At 40.4% G+C, this 26,143-nt stretch overlaps 1 protein-coding gene across 11 annotated transcripts in view; it reads left to right on the top strand.

Moving 5' to 3' along the window:
• kcnma1a (potassium large conductance calcium-activated channel, subfamily M, alpha member 1a) overlaps positions 1-26,143 on the top strand; it is a 186,649-nt gene that overhangs the window by 116,385 nt on the left and 44,121 nt on the right. For 7 of the 11 annotated variants that reach the window (XM_050071390.1, XM_050071393.1, XM_050071389.1 and 4 more), the window contains exons 6-18: positions 2,468-2,543; positions 3,666-3,741; positions 5,329-5,499; positions 7,082-7,173; positions 13,581-13,691; positions 13,816-13,921; positions 14,336-14,418; positions 14,499-14,568; positions 17,020-17,175; positions 17,716-17,825; positions 17,993-18,061; positions 24,049-24,135; positions 24,221-24,297. In XM_050071390.1, the coding sequence (XP_049927347.1) occupies positions 2,468-2,543; positions 3,666-3,741; positions 5,329-5,499; positions 7,082-7,173; positions 13,581-13,691; positions 13,816-13,921; positions 14,336-14,418; positions 14,499-14,568; positions 17,020-17,175; positions 17,716-17,825; positions 17,993-18,061; positions 24,049-24,135; positions 24,221-24,297 (1,284 nt within the window). Of the gene's footprint in view, positions 1-2,467; positions 2,544-3,665; positions 3,742-5,328; positions 5,500-7,081; positions 7,174-13,580; positions 13,692-13,815; positions 13,922-14,335; positions 14,419-14,498; positions 14,569-17,019; positions 17,176-17,715; positions 17,826-17,992; positions 18,062-21,160; positions 21,173-24,048; positions 24,136-24,220; positions 24,298-26,143 lie in introns of all 11 variants that reach the window. The other 4 variants (XM_050071391.1, XM_050071388.1, XM_050071394.1 and 1 more) reach the window with 1 other exon arrangement.

The raw sequence follows: 26,143 nt of genomic DNA on the forward strand, positions 1-26,143 counted from the left end.
GTTTCCAGGAAGGACGTTTTTGCCGTTTTGCCGACGGCGTACAGCAAAAGCATAATATATCAGTTAGCCCCACTGGTCAGCAAACAAATGGGGCTTAGTGCAATGAATACGTCACCTTGTTTTTTGCTCTGATTGGCTATCATGCTATCCAATTGCGTGTGGCGGCATTTGAAATGCCTCAGTTAGTGCCGCCCCTTGGGTAGGAAGGGTGTATCCGTGAGGGCCAGACTCAAAATCTTTCTAGATTTGAGTCTAGATTTCCATTGGGGGCAATTGCTAGATTGATTAAAGTTAACAAAAGTTTTCAAAGTGTGAGGGAAGGGATTCAGATGTGGCACACGAGAAGTGTACTGATGCCTTTACCTTTACACTTATCAGCTGCTGCTCAGTAATATTGTGCTACTAGTGTAACCAGTCTATGTACAGTGTAAACAAGTAACAAAAATACTAATGATAAAACGAAGAGGTTTTACTTTGGTAAAACATATGGAAGTTATGTTAACTTCCTAACCTTGAGTTCTTATGTTAAGAGTGGATCCCTAATTCGACAGATGTTCGTCCATGTCAGACAGGATCTGATAACAGCCACAATACCTGTCACCAGCAGCAAATTGTTGTAGAGTTGTTTGACCTTCTCCCCATGGAATCGGGACACTCATTTTAAGTCAGGATTATTGCTTTTCTTTCTGCTTTTTTTCATTTTTATCTTCATCTCTGCTAATCCCCGGCAGGGTTCAGACTTTTTTTTGTTTTTTTAGGAAATAGGTTCAACACAGCTGTGTGTGTGTGATGGAGACAAAGCTTCAAAAGGGTTAACTGTGGAGCACTAAAAGGGTCATGGGAAAGGTAAATCTGTTTGGGTTGTGAGGATTAAAGGCACTGTAACAAAAAATGGAAAAAAAGAAAACACCCATATTACGTCTGACATTTTGCTCACAGAGACACAGTCCCCGTCAAGGCTGATATGATTAAACAAACAATACAGTTCCAGCTGTCTGTTTGAGCTCGTCTGTCTGTGTCTGCAGCAGTGACCATCGATTTCACAGTATTCAGAGGAGTTATCATCACAAGGAACTTTTGACGTTGGTGGTGCTATATCAAGGAGGATTAGCTTTTTACAGAGAAGAGACGTCTCAGGAATTATCTTGTCATTTTCTGGAGGTGCTTTTGAAATACTGGGGCCTAAATATTTTTGGTTCAGTGATTTTTAATTCCTGTCTTGGCAAGAAGAAAAAGGAATTCCTTGGATGGTATTTAGCCTGAAACAATGATTCCTCCTAAGCTGCTCGTGTATCGGCGTACTCAGAGTGATGCTAATTCGGAGATCCTCCGAGAGACGCGGAGGCGAAAGAAGTCCTGTGGCGATCTTTTTCAGAATGGGTACAGGGTGAGGCAAGGCCATCATGGAAGGGAGGAAAAGGAAAAACAGACAGGGCTGTATCATTCAGTGTGGTCCTGTTTGCGCATCCTCTCCAACTGGGGTAAGGCAGCGTATCAGACATGTATCATCTGGAGAGTTGCATTTATTTAGAAGTTGTTTCTCCATTAGTCCTTTGAAGCGTGTTTGATGACAAGCATATGGCCACTGTCTTATACTTACAGGAAGTAAACTGTAGAGATCATCCCAGTAGGAATTCATATACATTCTTGCCACATAAACCGACACGCACTAGCACACACACGTTCCGTGGGATCAGTCGTGTTATGTAAAAAAGACAATGAAGCAGGTGTCGCATTGTTCCATAATCCCTGAGCGAGCTGCTCTTGGATGCAGACTGAGGCTCATGTAAAGTAGGCCACACGATGTTCCTCCTAACTTGTTTGAATGCATAAATAATTCCAACACATCATCTAGAATAGAGTGTCTAGTTTTTTTGTATCATCTTCTCGTGTCTCGCAGACTAAATTTTTCATCATGTGGTGCTGTGCTGAAGTGCTGTAGAGGAAAAACATTTGGACTGTACTATCTGACTGCTCGTACATGTTGTCTCTCTTCATAGCGGCCATACTTATGTTTGTAGATTTTGAGGGCGATGCAGGGGACATGTCCACCTCAATATTTAGAAATTGTGCATTTGTCCCTGCCAAGAGGACTTTTATTTTATTTTGACAGAGTGCTAGAATGCAACTCATAGATATAACAACCAGGAAAGCAGGTGTTAGATGGCAGGGAGTACCACCATAAACTGATACATAAAAGGCACACAATGGTGTATCAGAATGCTTGAAATTAAGTGTACGTATGTCGGGGGAGGACCCCCAGACCTCCCATTTAATATGTGTCCCCCAGAATGTTGAATCAAAACCTACACCCTTGGGTACCACTGTACAGATATTTAAGAAAGCACCCAATTTATGGATAAATGTGTGAATATGCATCGAATGTGAGATTACCATCAGTTGCTGCGTATGGCCGTCTGTGCTAATCTCTCTCTTTCTTTGTCTTTGTCTTGTTTTTCTCTCACAGGCTTAAGATTTCTGAGAGCACTAAGATTGATACAGTTTTCAGAAATTCTGCAGTTTTTGAATATCTTGAAAACAAGGTAAGAATAAAGGTTTTCCAATTTATTCATTCACAGAAATCATGTCCACTTATAGTATCAACACTGTTAGCACCAGCAGTTAGCCATATCCAACAGTGAAAGTTTGGTATATAATGTGGCAGAAATGTGGTAGCAATTGCTTGAATCTGTTTAAACTACATGTTTAATAGGGGTGGGAATCAACAGACGATACACAATACGATATTATCGCGATACAATATTATTGCAATTTTAAATATGTTGCAATGTGTTGTGTATTGCGATAAAATATATTTGATATATTGGGATTTATGTCCCCAAAGGAAGACTTAGGTTTTATCTAATAAGATGAAGTTTTCAGTCTGTTCATCTCAATTCAGCCATTTTTTTTTTTGCAGCATCAAAATGTATCTTGTGGACTGAAAAAAGCAATTGATTATATTATTCTAGTAGGCTTCCTAAAGTTTCATTTGTATTTGTAATGTTAATCATTTATATAATAAAAAATCTATACTTGTCCCTGTGTGATGATATGATATTACCACACAAAAATATCATGATAAGGGGCGTCGGTGGCTTAGTGGTAGAGCAGGCTCCCCATGTACAAGGCTGTTGCCGCAGCGGCCCGGGTTCAAGTCCAGCCTGTGGCCCTTTGCCGCATGTCATCCCCTCTCTCTCTCCCCCCCTTTCACACTTAACCTGTCCATTAAAGGCAAAAAATGACCAAAAAAATATCTTAAAAAAAAAAAAAAATATCATGATAATATGCTGTATTGATTTTTCCCCCCACCCCTAATGTTTAATACATATTCCATGAGGTGTTATAATTGTATAGTACAGTTAACAATTATATGTTTTATGGTGTGGTAGAAATGAACTTGTCACCTAGTATGTAAATATAACATTATACTTAGACTAGTATACCATAACTGTACTGGGGCATATGGTGTAATATGCTTAGAGAGTGCTCCTCCTTCAGCATCCTCCTCCTTGGAGTTGTGATTCAAGCATTTAGTCCCAGCTGTAGGTTTTTGTTAGTCACCACAGGCTAGGCTTGCCCTTACTTTCATTAGCTCATGAATCTCAGTTTTTCTGTCTTTGCAAAAACATTAGAGTGAGAGTTTTCCTTCTTCTTCTACCCAGTAACTCCATTAAGCTGGTGAACCTATGTTCCATCTTCATAAGCACATGGCTCACAGCGGCTGGATTCATACATCTGGTAAGTGGACAGATGTGAGGATCAGTGAGGTCTGACGATTAATGAGTCAGTAAGGAAGGTAACTAACTAATTGGCACAATACAACTGTGGCACACGACACTTTGAAAAATGTAATTGTCTAATTAATTACAATTAATTAATTAACTTGAGGCCAGTGATTGCCGTGGCACTTAAAATTAGTAGTGTTCGCAATGACTCAATTACTCATATTGGAGAAAGGGCAGCAACTACCAATTATTTTCATTGTTGATTATTTTCTTAATTAGTAGTTTACTTGTTTGGTTGTCTATAAAATGGTGAAAAATGGTAATCAGTGTTTCCCAAAGCCGAAGATGACGTCCTCAAATGTCTTCCTTTGTCCGCAACCCAAAAATATTCAGTTTACTGTCATAAAGGAGCAAAGAAACCAAATATATTAACATTTTAGGAGCTGGAATCAGAGAATTCTGACCTTTTTTCATGGGGATGCATGCTAATATCAGCACGTTATCATTATCGACCAATACTAGATTAAAAATGAACCATTAGATTCGACCAACATGCTTTTTCTTAATTTGCACAATAAATGATTATGACATACATTGAAAAGTATTGTATTCGAGTATGCATGTATAATATGATGTTAATACCACTACAGCAGACTTGATGATCACTAAAATTATGTGGGGAAAAAAATGGATATATAGTATCAATACTGGTTTCGCTTATCTGTCAAATGAGTTGTTACAAATCGGCATATTGGATATTGGCAAAAAAAAAAAAAAAAAAATCCAGTATTGTGCATCCCTACTTTTTTGTCCGAAAAGATTACTCAAACTGGTTACCATCATAGTTAGTGATTAATTCAAAAGTAATTTTTAATAGCTCTAGAGGAGACGGTGAATTCTGTAATAAAATTAATTAAAGGAGTGTATTTAATGTGGACTGGCCTGATCTGTTTAAGGTTAGTACTGATGCTGACGCTGATTGGTGCTTCCTAAATATGCAGTAAAAAGTAAAAGGAGGGTGAATTATGATCAACTATCAGAGGGCAAACAGCTACCAATTTATGTGTAAATATAGCAACTGTATTTCTGAAATGATCAATTCTTTTTAATTTAAATTTGTAAGGGCCCATATAACTTTTATAACAAAGATTTATTATAAAGGAAAGAGACAAAATTAGAAATATAAACACACAGGCTGAGTGTCCTGGGGACCTAGCATTCAAGTCTGGCCAGAGACCTTTGTTGTATGCCTCCTCACTCCTCATGTTTCCTTAAACTATCTGCTGTCAAACTGTCCAATTAAAGCAAAATGCCATGAAACTAATTATTAAAATCATATATTTTTAAAGTAGCCCTAGTATATAGTGTTAATGCAGCTTTGCTCAACAACTCAAAACAACTGTTTTACCACTAGATGGTAGCCTAAGCTCAGTATCTAAAGGATACACTGTATGACTCAACAAAGATGAATGCATGAGCACTTGTAGCTGGATTTAATCAAACTTGATTAAATAGTTTCTCTATGCAAAACTCTGTTTACAAATTTGTGGTGAGAGTCATGTCTAATTGTCCTTCCCTCCCTCTCCCGTCTCCATTTTAGGTGGAAAACTCAGGGGATCCTTGGGAAAACTTCCAGAACTCCCAGTCGCTTTCCTACTGGGAATGTGTCTATTTACTGATGGTGACAATGTCTACAGTGGGCTATGGGGATGTCTATGCAAAAACCACCTTGGGGCGTCTGTTTATGGTCTTCTTCATCCTGGGTGGTTTGGTAAAATCAGGCTTTTCTTTCTCCCTCACGTCCCTTTGCCCCTCCTAAATCCTGCCTGTGCCCTTCAATAGACTGTTTAAAATGATATATATAAAATTATACGTTATTTAAAATGGATTTAAATTGTTTTAATATGTTATTTTAGCATAGCGCTGTTTTTAATGTTAGAACTATGTTGCCTGTACCAGTAAATGTTATCCTTCTGTATAGCCTACTGTATCTTGTCTACTGTAGTTACAGTACTATGTGCTCCTTCGTCCCCTCCCCTTATGTGTCACTCCTGTATCTGTTTGATAAGAGTGTAAGTTTTTGTCTGATAATGTTGTTACTATTCTCTTAAAAGCAGTTGCGGTTTCAGGACATCCCTCCTCCCGTGTCTTTTCCCACAATTCCAACAAACACAGGGGCAGGGAGATGAGGCTTAGGCCAGCCTGACTGTTACCATAGCAACAGCAGCCTCCCACTCCCCTCCCGCTCACCTTCCTCTGATCTAGCATCCTGTCGGCTTGCCGCTAGTACAGTAACTTATGCACAAGCATGCATGAGTGCGCACACCTGTGAGCACTCACACGGCGAAGACCCTGCCTCCTCCTCCGTCTTTTCTCACAGACGAAACGTAGCATCCAGCCAAATCACAGTCACTGTATTCTGTATTTGGACAGCTATCGCTATGCACTGATGACCTGCAGCTGTGTGGATGTGTACCGTGTTGTGGCCATGGTGATAGGTTGTGTGTTTTTCTCAGCGCTGAGAGCTCTGGAAGTCTTTAGGCTCGTACCTCAGCCTGCTTCCTATCAGCAGCAGTGGCTGAATAATGACTTCAGGCTGGAGATATTTTAAAGCCAGGGATCATATTAAACTCACGTCATTTCACATTATTCCTGCTAATGTATAGATGCACTTTCCAAGCATGAGTTAAGTATGTATTTACAAGGGCAAGGGCGCCTCTTTGTTTCGTATTGTAGACGTTAGCCTCAGTCAGTAGTGCCAGCGTGTAACCCCGTTGTTAGTTGGTAAACTTTAACACAACCCTGTGCTCTGTGGATAACAGGCTGTGAAACTTTGCAAAATGCATCCAGCTCATTTTCCAGCCCAACAAATGAGTCTTAATGTGTTTTGCAGCTGTGGACCATCAGGTGGGCCTATTCAAATCAACCTGCCAAATCATCTGTGTTTGTTGGACAAAACATGGCACATAGGTTTTTATTCTCCTTTTAAAACTCTGCTTCCCACGAAGGTATCGGGTGCTATCACAGACTGAGTGTTCATCAGCTGTGGCAAAATTCTCGCCCACCGACCAAACCTGTTCCCAAACCTTTACCTTTAAAAACTGGGGCTATTTTTTTTTTTAGCAGCAAAAACTTCATTTTTCTTCTTTCTTATATGAAGATCTCTCTCAGTGTGTAAAGTTAAGCAAGTTACAGACAATGAGAGAGTTTTTTTTTTAACTTGATTCCCGTGGCAAAGATATATTTTTCTCCCCTCAGAAATCTGGATTCATGCACCAGTTTCCCCACCACCCACTCTGCGGCATAATAGTCTCTTTTTTAGTCTCTTCTTCTGTCTTCTATCTTCTCCTTAGGCCATGTTTGCCAGCTACGTCCCTGAAATCATAGAGTTAATAGGAAACCGAAAGAAATATGGTGGTTCCTATAGTGCGGTTAATGGGAGAAAGTAAGTATTCCAGATGGTTCTGCTGTTTTTCTGTGTGCGGTAGAACCCTCTCTGCATGCCTTTTTCTTTTTTCTGTTCCATGCATGTAGGCCATGTTTGCTCGCTACGTGCCAGAAATTGCTGCTCTCATCCTTAATCGGAAGAAATACGGAGGGAGTTATAACTCGACACGAGGCAGAAAGTAAGTTGAAATCCAGACAAGGTGTGGTTGTGTGACTCAGTGCGCCCCCTTGAAGTTTAGAGTTACCGGGGGTTAGTTAACTTGACTTCTCTTTAGAACAGTAAAGTTACTTTGTAATGTCAAGTCACACTGCGTGACTGGAGACCTTGGCCATTAGGACACACATGTCCATGCCCCTTTACTCTCTCTTTTACTCTCTTCCTGTCCTTGTCTCCTTCTTTTTCTATATCTGCCTCTTTCTGTCCTTCACTCAGAGCTTTCCTGAAGTCATTTGTGTGCCGTTCATTTTCTTTCTTTGTCCTCCTTGACACATCCTATGTTGCGCTTTAATTTGATTTGGAAAATAGAGCTTTCATGACTACTACACTCTAGACCTGCAGTGTACTAACCTGTGGTGCTTCTATGCAATATATCTGTGCACTATGTGTTGTCCCACTTCCTATAGTCCCTCATTAATACAGTCATGTCTACAGGGATGAATTAGTACATAGTCTAATACATCAGAAGAAAGAAAATAGTCATGAAACCCCTACTATCCGCTTCTAAAGGATTTTTCCACAAGAAAATAGAAAGATTTAAACATCTGCAAGTGCATTATTATTGGTGGTCTTTTTAAGCATCATCAATCTCAATGACCATTGCAGGATATAACTTCTTTTCTTGTTTCATTTTGCTTGTTTTTGCATGTTTTCTGGAATTACTTTTGTTCGACTGCACCATTTCTGGCATGTTCTCTATGACCTGCAGTCATGTGGCTTTTTCATTGATCGCGAACTCCATGAAAAAGCCATCTCTCCTGTTGTCTGTCACCGCCAGCCCATCGCATCATCAATGCTTGACATGACTCTGGCCCTGATCTTCAGTCAGCTCCCACACCCTGAATGCTGGATGCCTCGCTCTCCCAGTGGAGGCTCTCAATTGCTTTTGGCTTGCTTTGCCTGCTTGGTTTCTTGGTGCTCGCCTGGTTCTCGTGTTTGTGTGGTGGTGGAGTGTGTCTCCGGAAGCTCTTGTTATTTATGTATATGTGTAATTGGCCTCTCACAGCAGAGGTTCCAGTGCACTGTGGAGTATGTGTGACACTGTGGTCATTTCAACACAGTGCGTATTGTGCAGTGCTGTTCTCCTCCCCCCTCGTGGCTCAAACCTTACTGATATTCAGCACACAGATATATTTTAATCCAAATGTGGTGTGTCCAGAACAGGGAGGGTAGACTTCTTCTTTTTCCTTCCTCTCTTTTCTGCTCATTTCCTCCAACATCTACTACTACGCGGCCTTCTCTTTCTCACTCCGTTTCTCTTTTCCAATCTCACTCCCATCGGTTTCAGTCACTCAGTTCGGCGGGGCGGATTCTATGGAGTCAGCAGTAGAGCGAGGCACTGGAAAAAAGCCTTTGTTCGATAATGTTTGCCTGTCATTGAGATAAGATTGATGAAATGTTATGTTTGGCCAGTGACCTCAGCCCAGACTCACAGATGGGTGTTGAGAGAAGCCCTTGTCAAAGCCGAGGATAGTTTCTCCCACACACTTTATTTTCTCTTTCCACACCCCCTTCCATTTCTTTCTCTGGTTAGACATACAGTGCAAACATATGGTAGCAATCAGAAGATACCCACCAAACACACAGGCTTAGAGTGGCACCAGGCTCTTTGCATAATCATTTAGATATGTATGTATTCGGTGTTTACATGTATAGGACCTGACACGCAGACAAAAACGCTTTGTCATGTGGGTTTAGGATTGCCATCGGGGCTCAGTTATTTAGCAGCTGTCAGCACAAAAAAAAAGTCTATCATGGAAATGAGATTAGGAGATTACAAGTATCCGACTGATTACAGAGCTCGCAAACAATGAGGTCATGATACACTGTGAACTATTTTAAATGTGACCCTTATTTCATCTGGCTGCCTGGCCGCTGTCATTTGAAACAGGCCTTGAAGGTTATTTGGAAGTGAGAGGGCATTGGATCCGTACCGAATTCCTGTTTCATGGTAGTGTTGCTTATAGTACTCTGTGCAGTGTAGCATACACCCGTGAGCGCAGTGACAGCACTCAGCCTGCGTATGCTGATATAATAATGACAAGTGTTGCATTCTGTTGGCACCCGCTGCAATCGGGGCTCTGTGGTTTCCATTATGGCTCCATGGTTTCCATTAGCCCCAACTTCAACAGAGGGGTCGGCATGGAAACTGGCTTCAACCCTGGCTGAACTCTGACATACACCTTTGAAAGTCCTTTGTAAGGGCTAGCAACTTGAGGCGTGCAGGCCCAGAGACTCCTGCAGAATCAGGCATGGACACACGTTGACATAATGGTAAAATGGCTGAGTTTCCGATGCAATCTCATTGAATACAACAATAAAATAAGATCTATTTGTATAAATTGCGACACTGTGATGATGATTCTTGCACTAAGTTTCATCACTTACCTAAGGATTAGAGCAGTATCAAGTGAGTGACCTCTGTTGCTGATGTTTGAGCTCTCTGTTTGTATTCAGTGTATCCCCAGTGACATCCTGGGATGTTTCCTGACTGCATGTTTTGTGTGCATGCTCTGTAATATCCCTTTGCATTTAATGTAACTGTGTGCCACGCTTTTTTTTTTTTCTAGTTTTGGGTTGATGTGTTTGGTTTTCTTGTAAAAATCTGTGCCCCTGAAGTGCTCCTTTATTTATTTTATTTTTTTATTTATTTATGTCTGTAGCTTAAGATGTGCGGTGCAATCAGGTTAACCAGAGGGGAGGTATTTTGTTCATGAAGCAATTATAAATGGTTGAATTATCTAAGATATCCTTTTCTTATATCCTATTTAACTAGCCAGTGATCTCAGTGTTCATTTTGATGCCACTGTTGGCACACTAAAAGGAGGAAAACTCAGAGGAGGCATGACGTCTATCAAGTGAAGCGTGATATCTCAACAAAATTTCCGTCTTAAGTACAAGGACTCAAATTAGTGGCTTGCAGGGGAAGACACAAAGCTTGATACATGAGGAAGAAAGTTTGCTTTGCTGATAAATCACCTTCTACACCTAGTGTGTGTGTGTGTGTCTGAGATTAATAACCCAATGCTGAACCCACACAAACCAGTACGGCATATAAATCTGTATATTCCCTCTACCCTTGTAGAAGGGCATCTGGATACTGGGAATAGGAAAACAGGACTGATGTTTTTCATCTCTTGAAATGAGAGACATCTTGTGCCAAACACTGCCGGCTGCCCACAGACATCTCAGCTCATCAGCTTGTAAGACCACACGGCCCTTTGCTCAACTCTGGCCAACCATGCAATCACGGCTGCTCATTAGATTCTCTTAAAGGACAGAGGCGACATCTGCGAAGACCATTATGTTCTGCAACATCCACAAACTGCCATTCTCTCAATATGTCTGTCACATTACTTTGCCAAGTCCACTTCAGTCCAACCCTACCCGGTCCATCTGGTACAGGATAGGAGAACACTAAGTGATCTGGACTATGGTTCTCATCTAACATCAATAAATATCAGTTTCCTCTAAACCTGCCAAACTGAGTCAGACTTCAGTAACGTTCTACAATTTTAGACGTCAACTTTTAAAGGTTAAAGTGTTAGCCAGTGTGTATAAGATGTATGATAATGCATTCAAGGAGACAAATCTAGTTTGATTACAAGAAGTTAAACAGTGAGCAAATATGACCACAGTGTTTCTTTTTTATTTTAGGAAAGAGTAACCCAATACCCATAGTGTTAAATGCAAAGCTGTCCAGTATCCAGGCACTCAAAACTAAAGTGGTTCATTTGTCTCCTGGCACATCCTGCTAAGTAGTGGATAAGGCCATTGTCATTACACAGATTGCCTTACAGGTCTCCATAGGGTAATTAGGGTGTCTGCCGAGTGTCCACACTAATCCATGTCAATATAAGGGCTGGATTCTACTGAGCATGTTTGGATTTCTCATTTAGGGGTTTGGCAATAAGACGTGGTGACATTTAACTTTAACTCCAGAAGGGTAGCTCAGCTTACCACACTGCAAATGAAGCATATAGAGTGTCTTAAATCCATTCAATTAGCATGATTAAATAGTCTATCATAACCATATCATGGTTGACTTCTAAGCTTTTTTAATAGCAACAACTTCTAGTACGTTACTGAAGGTCTTATAGCAGTGCTACATTAACATTAAAGGAATGAGATAACCTAAAACCTTAACATGAATTTTAAAGTGGAAAGAGACAACTTTTCAACTTTTCCCTCCTTAGCACGTCCAAGTGGTATTACTGTTGGCGCAGCTGTTGCAAAGACAACCGTATCGCTTTCCATTTTCCTCAGAGCCTAGCAACGAGGCTCATTTTCTTTTGCCGGGTAGAGTTTCCACAATTACTTTGGTTGTTCCACTGTCTGCCATTTCTGGCTAACGGGGTAGTAACCTGAACTTACATTGATTCTCTTTGGTAACTAGGGTTAGCTACCACTAGCTACCGTGGGGGAAAAGGCGCTATCATCTTCCTGTTTTGGCTGCGCAATGGTTGACCCACTTCCCAAAATTTCAAGTACTGCACAGTGCTTCAACGCCTGCTATTTTCTATTGAGATCGTGGTAAATGCGGTTTGTACAGTCGTGTAGCTCTGGGTGTGCAGCAACCCCAACCTCCCAACAGTAGACTTGTTGTCGTGACCACCACAGAAGGCCCACTTCTCAAATCATCTGATTGGACAATGGGGAAAAAGCGGAGATGATGTGGGGCGCTTTCTGCTCTGAGTTAAAATGTTTTCAACTTGATGAGTTCAGAGCACAGAAACCCGAGGCGCGTAGCAGCGCAAAAACAGTGATCAAAAAGCTTAATTGTTATTAAAAACAATTATGAAAAGCCACCTCCAGCTGCTTTTCGTTAAACGCTTTCAGTGTGATCAGGGCCATAGACTGCTTATAATTATTGACGTAGCTACCATGATATCACCCATAGATAGTTGGACTGCAATTTTGAAGCCTTGAGTTTGACATTTCTACCGTCGGCATCTTGGTTTCTTAGAGCCAGAAGTGACCATTTTTGGATGAGCGGGTAGAGTTCTGGATGAGTGAGGGGTGGATCTGACTCTGAGGCTGTAGCGACACATCATAGCAGACTATAGACATGTTTATTTCTGCTGTAAAGTCTGTCATTTTAACATGGGGTTCTATGAGGATTGACTTGCTTCTGGGGCCAGCCTCAAGTGGTCATTCAAGGAACTGCAGTTTGTGGCACTTGGGCATTGGCTTCATTTTTCAGCCCTGAAAATTGCGGCTTACGTACAATCAACATCTCATGATGATATGTTAAAGAACAAAAGTTGTCCATTTCCATTTTAAATAAAATAAGTTGAGCAACAAGAGTATTTTCAGGAATAATGGCTGATATATGATGCAGGAATTGAAATTATTCCTGTCAGTTCTGGGACACTAAAACGTAATAGTTACAGAAGCACCACAAGTTTTATTGTTAAGACAGTTAAGATTTTAAAGTTTAAATATGAGATTTGGTCAGTGACCATCCAACCTGCCCACAATGACTCTCATAGTTGATGTAACTGTAAAGCTGACCTTTGAACTCGATCACTGGCCTACAGTGCAGTCAGAGGACAAACAGGGACACAACCTCAGCTCCAAAATCGTTCCAATCTAACTTCCTTACTGCTGTAATCAGGCCTGTGCGCCGTCTGACAGATCCCTCTGCTGTAATGCACTACATGTTTTGCCAGGGGACCCGTCAAATACTCCAAAGTCCTGTTTAGAATTTGTGTCAACCACAGGCCTCCAAATCACTTTGAAAGTTTTTAGTAATGTTCTGTATAAAAGCACAAGCATATTGATGTACATGTCTTTGTCAACATCCATTCAGCTCACAAAGGGGTGGTTTGGCCGAAGGGACAGTTTTTATATTGAGAACGGATGACAATCCAACCACTGTGGGCTGTGTGATTATATCTTAGATTTTCTAAAGTGGTTCAGAGTTGAGTGTTTGATTGCACTTGTCGTGCAGAATTTAACCACTTTCATTACATGGGGGAAAATATTCTCTTTTATGGCAGAAAAGATATAATTCAGTTTCTTGTTTGCGTTGAAATGACATTTCTTGACATGTATATAGTTTTTTTCAGTCTGTATTTCAGTTAGATGTTAGAGTGCTTTGGTTTGACTGATTATCTTTGGGAGACATGCCAGTGTCTGCAGTGATTTATGTTGCCCACTCAAGATGATTTCTTCCCCCCTTCCAGGCATATTGTGGTCTGTGGTCATATTACCCTCGAAAGTGTCTCCAACTTCCTCAAAGACTTCCTACACAAGGACAGGGATGATGTCAATGTAGAAATTGTTTTTCTCCATAAGTAAGTTAATCTTTTCTTCCTCACCTTGTGTAGGTTAGCAGAGCACAATGTTTGACACAATGCACACTCAGCCTGTATGTGTTTGAGGTGCGCTAACCCATCTCCTCTCTTCTCTGTGTGCTAGTATTTCCCCTAATCTTGAGCTGGAAGCCTTGTTCAAACGACATTTTACCCAAGTAGAGTTCTACCAGGGATCTGTGCTTAACCCTCACGATCTGGCCAGAGTGAAGGTACAGTCTGTGACAGGACTCTTGGAGAGATGAAATCAAATGAAATTGTTGACAACAGTTGTGGAATTTAAGTCGAGATCAAATTTGACAGATTAAGAGCAAAATTCCATGTAGCAAATCAGTAATTTGGGGGTTTTATCGATTTAGTGGAAATTTGAGGAGGAAAACAGTTTTTTTTAATTCCTTGAATAAAATGGATAAAGACAGCAGAGAAAAGGAACTGGAAAAAAAATCTGAGGCACTTTGATCAGCAGTATGACTAATTGGACATGGCCAAAGTTAAACCCACTAATTCGTTTAATTTTATGTGAGAACGACGGACACAGTTAGTTTAAAGCACTCACTGTGCCTTATAATAAGCTCTGACATGTTTTATAATGCTAACATATCTGTGTATTTGGTCCCTGCACATAGATCGAGTCAGCAGATGCCTGCTTAATCCTAGCCAATAAATACTGTGCAGATCCTGATGCTGAAGATGCCTCCAACATCATGAGGTATTGTGTCCTCCGAACTTTGAAATCAGTGGAAACTTTCTAGATAAGGTGTTACACTGTGCCTGTGTTTCATCTTCTAGGGTCATTTCGATCAAGAACTATCATCCCAAGATCAGAATAATCACGCAGATGCTGCAGTATCACAATAAGGTAAGGCGTTTTAGTGCCCTGTGGTGTATAAGATTGATTCACCTCATCTGGACTGCTTTCTATCCTCCCTCATAAGGCAGAACATTTATAACAAGGTTTAACCCAACAACCTTGTCTGCATTTCAGTAGTTGGTTTCGTGATTGGGCAATTCATACTGTAGTAATGTGTCATATGAGTAACCACATACTCCACTGCCCTCACAGTTCATGCAAATATGGACCTTATCATTGCTACATTGACGACTGTCATGAAAGTCAAAGACTGTGCTGCACGACTGTAGTATTAAAGTTAACAAATACTTGAAGACATTCATCGGACCAGCAATACGCTCTTTCATGGGCTTTTTCAGGGAAAACAATCCTGCATCATGGATTAATGGCAAGTGTAAAAAAAAGGAAGTTGAAGCATGTTTCCAAACTTTTACTTTAAACAAATCAATATAAATTAACTAACCCTATGCAGAAAAGTTGCTATGTAGTTGGTTACACTAACAATAAATCCAAAAATACTGATCTCCGATTTGTTCCCCTGCCATTTCCTAAAAAAAGATCCTGATAAAAGGTTTTACTGCTCCAAGATACTGTACAGGCCAGACTGATATCATGTCATTTCCAAGGCCGCGCCTTGAATTGTGCTGTCACATAAAAGAGACCGGCAAATGCAGAAAAGCTGGTGTGTAGTGGGTTAACCCAGGCTTTCACACTGAGATTTAAGGCACATAAGATATGTGGATATTCATTGTCAGTGTGGTAAATGGCTAAATGATGCTGGTGACATTTACTACTGATGGATAGCTAATGTTAGCTTGAGTGGGAGGCTGCTGCAGTATGCAATCATACTGTATAGCAGCATCAGACTGTCATCCTCAGCCTGTAGATCGACTGGTTGGCTACTAACAGGCTGCTTTTTTCAGATAACACTTATCGTAATGATACCTGGTGATACAATTAAGTATGTATGTCTGGATAAGTTACAGTCGGCCACCTTGCTGGGTCAGTGATCCACTTGGAGGAGCATTGTGGGGATCAACCTTATTTAATGCTAAGGTTAAGGCAATGTTGCAAAACAATTATTAGACATGTTTATGTTTGTTTAACAAGAAATAAATGCATACAGACTTGTTGAAATTATGGTCCAAACACAGGTCAAATTGTCATTGACATCTCCATGACCTTTGGCTTTCTGTACCCCACAAACAGGGCATGCCTTTGATGTTCTCTGAAGTACCTGTATGTGCCAGTCTGTTCTATATTGTTATATAATAATTTATTTTTTAAGGAATTAATCGCTTATTTATAGTAACATTTTTGAGAGAGACAACCTTTTTGAATAATTGTTTCATTGACAGTTGCTGTAAACAACATCTGAGAGTTGGCTAACTAAAATTAAAACGCAATAGTATAAGTAAATGTAAAATGAATGTTTATAATCAAAATACTTGCTTGCAAGCAGATCTCGAATTAGAACATTTTAAAGGGAAAGAAAAAAAAAACTTTTTGGGGAAATTTCTAAAAACAACCATTTGCCATTATACGAGTGCTTATGCCCTGGTCTATTTCTTCTCTAGGACAAATAACTTCCTGAAGTATCTGCTCATTGCCAGGCAACTGCCACAGAGCCAAGCTAGCTGTTACCGGAGACCGTTGATAAACCAAGCCCACTTTAGATTCCTGTATCTTTGTCACGTGGCTTCACCACTGCCACCCCCCTTTAGGAGACGAGCAGCGGCCCCAAGTCTATTCATTCCAATGGGAGAAGTGAACGTGATTACAGATTATGACCGTTCCCTTCGCCCCGTAGTCGCTGAAGTAAATATTGGACACATTTTTCATAAGCCCCAACCCTTCTAGACATTCTGACAGCAAAATTACATTTTTTCAGACAGACATATCGGAAGAAAATTAACTTTGTTTGAGACATGTCTCTGTTTTAGCAACAAACTTGAGATCTGGCGACAACTGATGTGACCTTAGACTCTGTTGATATCAGACAATAAGCTAGCAGATAAAAACAAGCAGCAAAATTAGGAACAAATGTTAAATTTCTGTTTTGTATTGTTTTGAATCTGATTTCATCCATACACACAATGTTTACTATACTTCCAAACGATGATGCGGCAAAGAGATGACCCTGCCCACTAAGGAGACAGGAAGTGTATACCATTTTGTCCCCTTGGCGCAGCTTGTAGTGGGGTATCTTCTGTTATAGATTATTGTGCTAAGCTAAGATAAGCTAAGCTAAGCTAAGCTAAGCTAACCGGCTGCTGGCTGTAGATCTATATTTACCATCCAAACAGGAGAGTGGTAGTGAGCTCCTCAGCTAACACTAACTTTCTGCCAGAAAACGTATGAGCATATTTCCCCAAATGTCAAAGTATTTGTCTAAGAAATACGAATCGTTTGCTAAGTTTTCCGTGTCTTGTGACCTCCTCTGTCTGTCTTGTGCCGAAGGCCCATCTGCTGAACATTCCAAGCTGGAACTGGAAGGAGGGTGACGATGCTATCTGCCTGGCGGAGCTGAAGGCAGGCTTCATTGCCCAGAGCTGTCTGGCCCAGGGCCTGTCCACCATGCTAGCCAACCTCTTCTCTATGAGGTCCTTCATTGAGGTAACACAGAGGACAAGATTAACTTGCCTCGTCTCAGTCACTCCCTCTGAACCTTCTGACTGAAGTAATATGGATGAATGCATTCTCACATTGCGGGTTTCTTTTTTGTAAACTAGATGATTTATTCAGGGATTGGAGGTGAGGTCACTATAAGTGGATACAGTAGGTTCTCCGCTGACAGATGGACTAAATCTATCAAGCACAGTACATTCCCCGGAAAATTCTGACATCTTAGTCCAGAGAAAGACTTCCATTAGAGTGTTTTCAGTCGTCCTGGCACATCATATTTTACTGTGACATTTCATATGGAATCTGTTCAGTGTTTCTGTGGCTCAGAATTGAAGAGGTGCTTGTCTCTATCAAAGAACTGTTCTCTTGTCATAAAGATGATGGATCAGCTTATAATGACCAGGCTGATGTTGTGCGGTGGAACATCTGCAGACCACATTGGGCCGCTATTGGAAGAAAAACAGTATTGCTTTTTTTTCCCTTCCTTTTTTTATCCTCACATGTGACATTTCCGTGCTTGTTTTTTGTCAGATTGAGGAGGACACATGGCAGAAGTATTACCTAGAAGGGGTGGCTAATGAGATGTACACAGAGTATTTGTCCAGTGCCTTTGTCGGCCTCTCCTTCCCCACTGTCTGCGAGTAAGTATCACTCTCTCCTCACTCAGCAAGCCCACTGTCAGTGGTAGGTATAGATAACAATTCTGAAGTGAAGTAAGAAAGATGAGATGTGAATTTCAAAGCTGTTTGAACACGTCAGTCATTTGCTTATACGCTGCTGTCCTCTAATGAGTGCACATGTTTTGCAGGCTGTGTTACGTGAAGCTGAAGCTGTTGCTCATTGCCATCGAATACAAGTCTGAGCAGAGAGAGAGCAGGTTTGTTTATTGCATCTTTTTTCCACTTACATCAGGAGCAACTGTGTTAAAAAGTGAACTACTGTGTGACTCGCTTCAAGAGGATCCTCTACTAAAATATCTTATATTTTTCCCTAAATCCTTTCTTGCAGCTTTAAAAACAGATGATATTTATATTACATTTGATGACATTAAGTTGGTGCATGACATTAGAGCGATGCCAAATGGAGCATCTGTACGCACAGTAACACAATTAGAAAGCACTCAGAAAGCACACACCTCTGCCAAGGCTGCACAGTCATCTTGAATTTCAGTTTCTCATTTTAGTGTCCCAAAACTTGTAATTAAAGTAAAAATATCCTATCTTGCCATCTTAAAGGTTCAGTGTGTAGGATCACCATGTTGCATTGCCATGTTTCTACAGTAACCTAGAACAGACAAGACAACAGTTGCTCTAAATGGGCCTTTCATGTTTTGCATTTTGCATCGGCCACTGTAGTTAGCAGCACCTCCGTGACGAGCCAGACAGCGTTGTAAAAACACTTTTTTTTTTAAATGTAAAACTGCTTTATTCAACATTTTTACTGGCGTAAATCACTGTGTCCATTTGTTTTAGAAAGAAAGAGACCTCTGTGGGTAATTAGTCTCCTGGTAAAACTCCTGAACGTCTGGGTTTTAAATTACAACTAGGAGCCGTACACACACTGTCTTTAACCGCCTGGAAAACACAAGGTCGGGCGCTGGATGCTACTGTTGTGCCTACTCTGTGCCAACTTTCAAGGGCACAGAGGCAGGTTGCGTCTGAGGTTGTTAAGAGACCATAGCCAGCGCCGTATCATAGCCTACTTACCAGAAATTTCATTTTTATTTTATTTAAAAGGGACAGTGTACAGCTCAAACATAAATGTCACTATTTGATGCACCGTACCAGATTATAGCTTCAAGCTTATTCGCGTCTGTAGTCCCTTGGCAGGTCATTCTGAGTGCAGAGCTGATCGTCTTCCAAGCCTTATTTGGTGAGTGTGTATTAGGCCAAAAATATTGTCCATGGGACAGATGTAAAGCTCTGGCAGCCCTGCACTAAAATGATCAACTTTGTCATATTTACCTCAGACTGATATTTATGGAAGAAGGGAAAGATATTTGCTGCCTGTGATTGGTTGTTCCTTGGCACATGACATGTGCACGCTGCTGTATTCCTAAAGTTTAACTCTGTTTTTTTCAGTGTGCAGACGTAGCACCCTGAAAAATAGACGCTCAGGAACGTGTGTGCGCTGTAACGGTGTTGTTCTGGTGTTTGAGCGTAGCTGCTGCGTGTCTACATTGAGCTAGATGCCTGTCTGCAATGAGCTGAAAAGCATCGAAGAAACACTGATTTGTAACGTGAAACTGCTTTATTCAGAGTTATTGCCAGTCCGCGCGGATTATTCTCGCGGAAAAATATAAAAGCTGATTTCATGGGTTCTTATGGAAGTTTGCACACCGGGGCGGAACTTTAGTGCGTTGAAAAAAGTTTACGCCCAGACTTTGACCCCCGCGGAATTCGCCGGTGGAACTACACAGCTGGGCCAATGAAATTGTTTGTTTATAGTCGCGCAGACCCGGGAGAGTCCAAAATCCAGTCAGGCAGGACAGTATGGGAGAAAGGTTGTTAAACCTCGTTTCACAGCACCCCGTCCTTTTTGATAAAAGACGGGATGATTTTATGAACAATGAATTAAAGGACAACGTCTTGCAGTCCATTGTCCAGCTTGGTGGCTGCAGTAAGTGCTAAAGAAAGTTGATGTTGACGCTTGTTAAACATTAGCTTGCTAGCTCGCTGTTGCTGCTACTCTCGTCCATGTTCACCCACACCAGTTCACACTGAGCGGAATTGGAACACAACAACGCGAAATTCTGCACCGTGTCCGTACCGCGCCTGTGTGTATGGTTTAAACGCGGAAAAGCGCTGCGCGAATATTCCGCAAATCCATCCCGCATTTCCGCATCGCGGCAGTGAGAATGAACCTTTAATCATGTGATCTGAGACCTCTGCAGATAATTCGGCTCCCAGTAAAAACCTCCTGAACAATTAGCACTGAAGGAATCCTAACCAAGAGTTCATCCTTTGGAGAAGTTTCAGCTGGTTGCAATGTGCTGTCCTCACCACTAGATGGCACTAAAGCCTACACACTGCTCCTTTAAGAAACTTGGCAAAAAAAAAAAATGGATCTGCACCAAAAACTTATCACTTCTTTCTTGCCCGAATAGCCTAACGTTCCTAAGAACTTTTGGAATACCCTGCTATTTGGCAAACAAATAAACAGGACTGATCATACTGACTGTATGTCAGGTAACTGCACAGCCACAATTCTGATACTTTTACCAAACATTGCAGATATGCAGGAACAAATGTAAAAAAATCTATTATTAAAAAAAGAAAATGTGTTAACTGCACTGGAAAGACATTAGATTTTTCATAGTTGTGCTGTCAACTCAGAGATACTTTCACACCAAGATTACCAATTTGCTCCACATTCAAACTTCATGTCATGTGTTTCCTTAACTTGATTCTCTTGTGTCCCTGTTCAGTCTGTACGATAACCACTAACTACATCAGTGTCAGTCTTATCACCTGTAACAACGTGAAGTACTATTTCTCAGTAGTCTCAATTGCCAAATCCCACCCACCTTTCCTCATTCACCTGTGTCAGATGTTTATGTGTATGTGCATGGCAGACGATGGTCATGTTGACATTACAAGCTAAAACTTTAATAATTCTGACATGATGAACATTTTTTTGTAATGATTTCAATGATGCCACACAGAGGCATCATTTCCCTTATATCTACAGCTCTTTTCTAGAAGATGTACTATCACAATTTTCAGTGCCATTTGTTTTAATCTCACCCTTGTATAAAAGATCAAACAGAATTTCTTTAGTAAACATTTTTTAGGTTCAAGGACCTCACCATCGGACAAGCATGAAATAACTGAACTGTGTGTCTGTGCAGAGTTGCGCCACGTGCTGCCACATAAGGCGTGCCTACTAAACAGGCAGAGAAACATTAGAAATATTCTCCTCTTCTTTTATGTTCATGATAACTGTTTGATTTGAGATTTTTTCTTGTTGTTTGCAGAAGCCGAAAGCGGTATGCCCTCTACCTTATCTTACTTCCAAAGTTCCACCCAATCTCCACCACTTTAAAGCTTCTGACTTTGGGAGTTTCCCCCAAGGATATTTTTCCAAACACTATCTCACAGGCTTCTTTTTCTAACTCTTTTTTTATGGTGTCCCTTGTGCTTAATGCACTAACTTCTTTGCAGGCAGAGAGAGGATAGATAAATTGGATATGTTTGTAGAAGTGCTGTTTCTTTGTCTTTGCTGTTGTCGGTGTACCAAGGCCAAACGCTCACCCTCTCCATATCTACCTCTTATTTGATCTTTTTCCGTTGTGTCCTTTACCAGTCCTTTGCTTAGTTTGTTTCTCTCACTTTCAGTTCTTTTTCAGTGTCGCTCAGTTGTTACCCTTCTGTATGTTAGCTTTGCCAAGCCAATTAATCCACTCATGGTGTTTTTAAAATCAGTACTTCATGGTTCTTTGAATCAGCGAGGAGTTTGTACACACATAGACCTCAGATGTGGTGTTGATAAGCACTGATAATCTGTTGTTTTACATTTTGGATTTAATCTTGATTTAAATTGACTGATTATCCGCCAGTGCTGTAGGCAGTGGCTGATATAACAGCATGTCTTTTTTCTTCATGGTTTTACTACACCAGCAGCACCTCACCAATCTTTGTTTTCCTTTTATTATCATTTAACACACTAGGACAGGCATGGAGCTGTTGGATTTGGATAGCATTAAGTTTATCCATAATCATAGGTTACAATGTTCACGAGTGCCCCACATTTCACTTTTGCATCCCATCGCCCTCTCATGTTCTCAGTGCTAAATGTATATCCATCTGTGCATGTCTGTACGTCTGGTTTATGTGTGATTTACCTCGAGAGGGAGAGTTTGTGTGTGAATGTGCATTTTTGTGCGTCTCAGCCACCACGTACAGTCATGCTCGTGCGTCTCTCGAGTAGATGTTCTTAAGTGAGGTCACTTCCTGTCAGTTTGGTGTTTGGGAAACAATCCAACTGCACAGAAGTTACTGCAACCGTCTGCATCTACGTACCTGTCCTTATACCTGTACTGCAGTGGCTATGCCTTTCTGTCTTGGTTCTTGTCCTCTTCATGCTGTATGGTAACTGCATGCTCCCGTATGACACTATCACATGAGGTGTTTGATGCTTGCCTTGTTGCTCACAATATGAGGTTTTGACGCTTTTTAAGCTTCTATTCACCAGTTTGCACCTGACCCGAAGAAAAATGTCTCGGATAGACACTCCTGTAAAATCTCAGATTTGGGCAGCAATGTTTGTGGAACTGTCTTGATATGAAATGTTTTTTTTTCATTTATTTTCACTAAAGAGCATGCCAGGGCGTAATGCCCGTTTACTTCTCTGGGGGCCATTCAATCTGAGTGAATGTTTGATGCTATTTTACTTATTGAAAAGAAAAATGTGGAAGGAAAAAATCTGATTTGCATGACTGGTGCAATTTGATCACAGCCCGATATGTGTATGGATTCAATTGCTCCCTTAATATTTTTGTTTATTTTCTCCAGTGTAGCCTTTTTTCCAGAGCCCAGAGGAAAGATGTAGTGAGACAGATGTTTTGAGTCTGCACAGATAACACACTTTTTCGAAAATGTGTCACTTAAATGGCACAAAATAGTTATTTAAAATACAAAAATTTGAATCAAGTCGGTAAGAAACACTGATGTTTTTTGTTTTTTTTATGTATTCACAAATAGACACAAGTGTAAAGTTTAAAATGGAGTCAACGAAAAAAGAAAAATCAATCACCTTTCATCTGGGCTCGTCTTAATTTAAAGGAGTGTGACCCTTAAAGGTTTGTGGGTTCGGTGTTTTGATTTCTTAGTTCACACTCACATCATTGATGACTGTTGCCCACAGGTAACCATTAATGACCAGGGTGTGTGTGTGTGCGTGCGTGTGTGTGTGAGCGTACAGTATGTGTGTGTGGCGTCTACTCTTTGTCTCAGTCTAATTAATGGGGAATGATACAGCCAGTCGCTTAAAGTGCTTTAGGGTATTAAACGGAGTCCCACGCATAATAAAAATGCTTTAACTAACACATCCCATAATATTTACTGTTAGTGCAGCTGTTGTTCAGCATGCCGTAATACATTTTTATTACCGCTGTGTCTTTAGATATAAATATAATGAATATAATATAAAATTTTAAGTCAATATTGACTTTGCTGGACATGCATTCTAATTATTTCCACACTGTAATTCAGCGGAGCAGAGTCACTACTGGTTTTAATGGGAGTTCATCCACCTTTGGACTTTACTCCACCAATTTTACATCTCCTAGAGCGATCCTATAGGCTGTAGCAGAGTCACTGAGTAGAGTAGTATCGACAGAAAAAGAGCTGTTCATTCCCTTGTATCCCACTGTCAGTTACTAACCGAGATAACAACACTTGCTGTACATTCTCCGTACTGCAGCCGTGTCTCAGTGGCCATCATAACATTTGTTTCGACTAGATGTATTTGACACTAAAACCACTCCATAGCCATAATTTTAATTCTTTCTGCCCTTGTCCCTTTACTCGTATCTCTCTGTCCCTCCCTCCACACCTCAGGGCAACCCAACACCATCCTGTAAAGAAAAGAATTAAAATTCAATGTGCGATCATACTGTTGTACATTGTGTCCATCCGTGTGAGTATCACATCAGCAAATTGCCCAAAATCAGACGAGCAGGTGTGTTTGTGACGACACGTAGGACACAAACCAGCTGAGAATAATGCAGCAGTCCAGTGCAGGTCCGACTAACGGCTTCAGCAAGTCTGTGTACCATTCCTCTTGATTAGCATGTTGTGTGCATGAGCTGAGTGTCGTCCAGACGTTAATGAGCATGATGTGTCTATTTCTGTGATTACCCAGCATCCTCATCAACCCGGGCAACCATGTCAAGATGCAGGAGGGAACACTGGGGTTCTTTATCGCCAGTGACGCCAAAGAAGTAAAGAGGTAACCCTGATGAACACCTGATCGCTCATTATAAAATGGTTTGATTAATCGAAGTGCTGAACATTTCTTACTGTGCCACCTTTAGAGCATTTTTCTACTGCAAAGCTTGTCATGATGACATCACAGACCCTAAGCGGATCAAGAAGTGTGGCTGCAAACGACGTGAGTAGCCGCGCCTTTATTTCGCCCCATCCACCCCCCTCCTTCCCTTCCTCTCACTCCAAACCCTACCTGTGGGTCTGTCTGTCTCATTATACTTAAGCCTTTACAAGTCTGTACACTAATATGATACCTCTCATTGTGTCATTGTTCTCCTGTACCGTGGCACTGTGTTTTTAAAGGTAATATATGTTGTCACATCATTATACCCTTAGGAAAGTGTTTATTATGGGTCCCATTTGAACCTCCATAACATCCATTATGGTATGGTCATCAGTCAATATCTGATTTGGTTTATTTCCAGTTGAAATGCAGTTCTCTTTGAGTGTGTTTTCTTTTTGGTTTGAATCACAACTTTATCTACACAGAAAATGTATCATAGTGAATGAGATTTACAGGAGTAAAAAGCAGTGAAGAATAGGGTTGCAACGGCACGAAACTTTCACAGTACAATAACCAGCTCAGAAATTATTATAATTATTATTATTATTGTTATTATTAGTAATATTATTATCAGTTACAGTGACCCTTAATTTTTTTTTATTTTTAATTTAAATTGAGACTTCAAACCTTTTTTTTATGGACGTATGTATAAAAAGTCTCCCATCTGAAAATAAACAACATAAATAAGATTGATTGAAGGTAACATTGTACATTTCCAGTGTGAACAAAATAAATTAGAAGAGAAAGAAAGACAAAAGAAAACAGCACAAACCAACACATAAAGAGCTACTTCTGTCCGACGAAAGATACTTTCTGGTGGAGTGAGCAAACCAGTCATAAGACCCTACTGCTGACATATTCAAATCCATGACTTGTTTGCAATTTATCATTAAAAATCTTTAAATAAATATCCAGGAAAATCTTCAGTAAAAAATTTACAGAAAATATTCAAATGAAGTTCAGCCTTGGAATTTGGGGATTTTGCACAATTTCAATCTAAAAACGGTACCTTTTAAAAGTGAACCTATTTTGGGAGGACATACACATAGGCAAGGCAATACACGGTCTTATGGCATGTTTCGGTCAAAATTGCCCATTTAATTAAATTGTAACTTGGGTTGCAGCGGTGTGAGATTTTCAAGGTACAATTAGCTGCACTATAGCCTGTTAAATTGACAACTAAATGAAAAATAACACTAGCTGTGAGAAGTTTGTGTGTGTTTAATCATGGGGTCAAACGGGGGTCAGTGTGTGTATTTGTTAGGCCAACGTTACAGAACAGATAGACAACAGAGATGTAGCCGGGATGTGGAAGATAATTTTATAGACACATTTTATGATTGATGTTTAAAAGTTCACTTTTTTTTAGAATAGAATAGAAAAGAATATCTTTATTGTCATTGCACATCTACAGTGAATTTGAATGCAACCTCCTTAATACTGTTGGTGACCACCACAGCAGGTGCAGGTAACAGAGTGCGTACCTCACAAGATGGCACCCCCGTCTGAAAAGTTTAACATGGTGTGAATGTTAAACTGGTACACAGCTGCAACCCTATGTTCAGTAGATAAAAAGCACTTAACATTATTGAATTATTATTCACAATAATGCATATACAATAACTCCTTTTCCAACTCCCAAATGAGAAACTACAATTATAAAGGCAGAATAAGCCAGCTTTTTTTTTTATTTGCATGAGACAATGAGCTTTTCTCTCTAACATTTAAAATATCAGTGGATATGACGCACTGTATTATATTCTTTTACATGTAAATGCTCTTGATGAGAGTATTTGAGAGTACTGAGCTCAGTCTCTGTGCTCTTAATTGTTAAATTTAAGACTTTTCACAGAACACAAATGCCCTGTCAAACTGATAGTCCTCCGCCTTTATTTATGCGGACGTA

The sequence above is a fragment of the Epinephelus moara genome, chromosome 19 (assembly GCF_006386435.1).
Source record: "Epinephelus moara isolate mb chromosome 19, YSFRI_EMoa_1.0, whole genome shotgun sequence".
Classification (NCBI taxonomy): Eukaryota; Metazoa; Chordata; class Actinopteri; order Perciformes; family Serranidae; genus Epinephelus; species Epinephelus moara.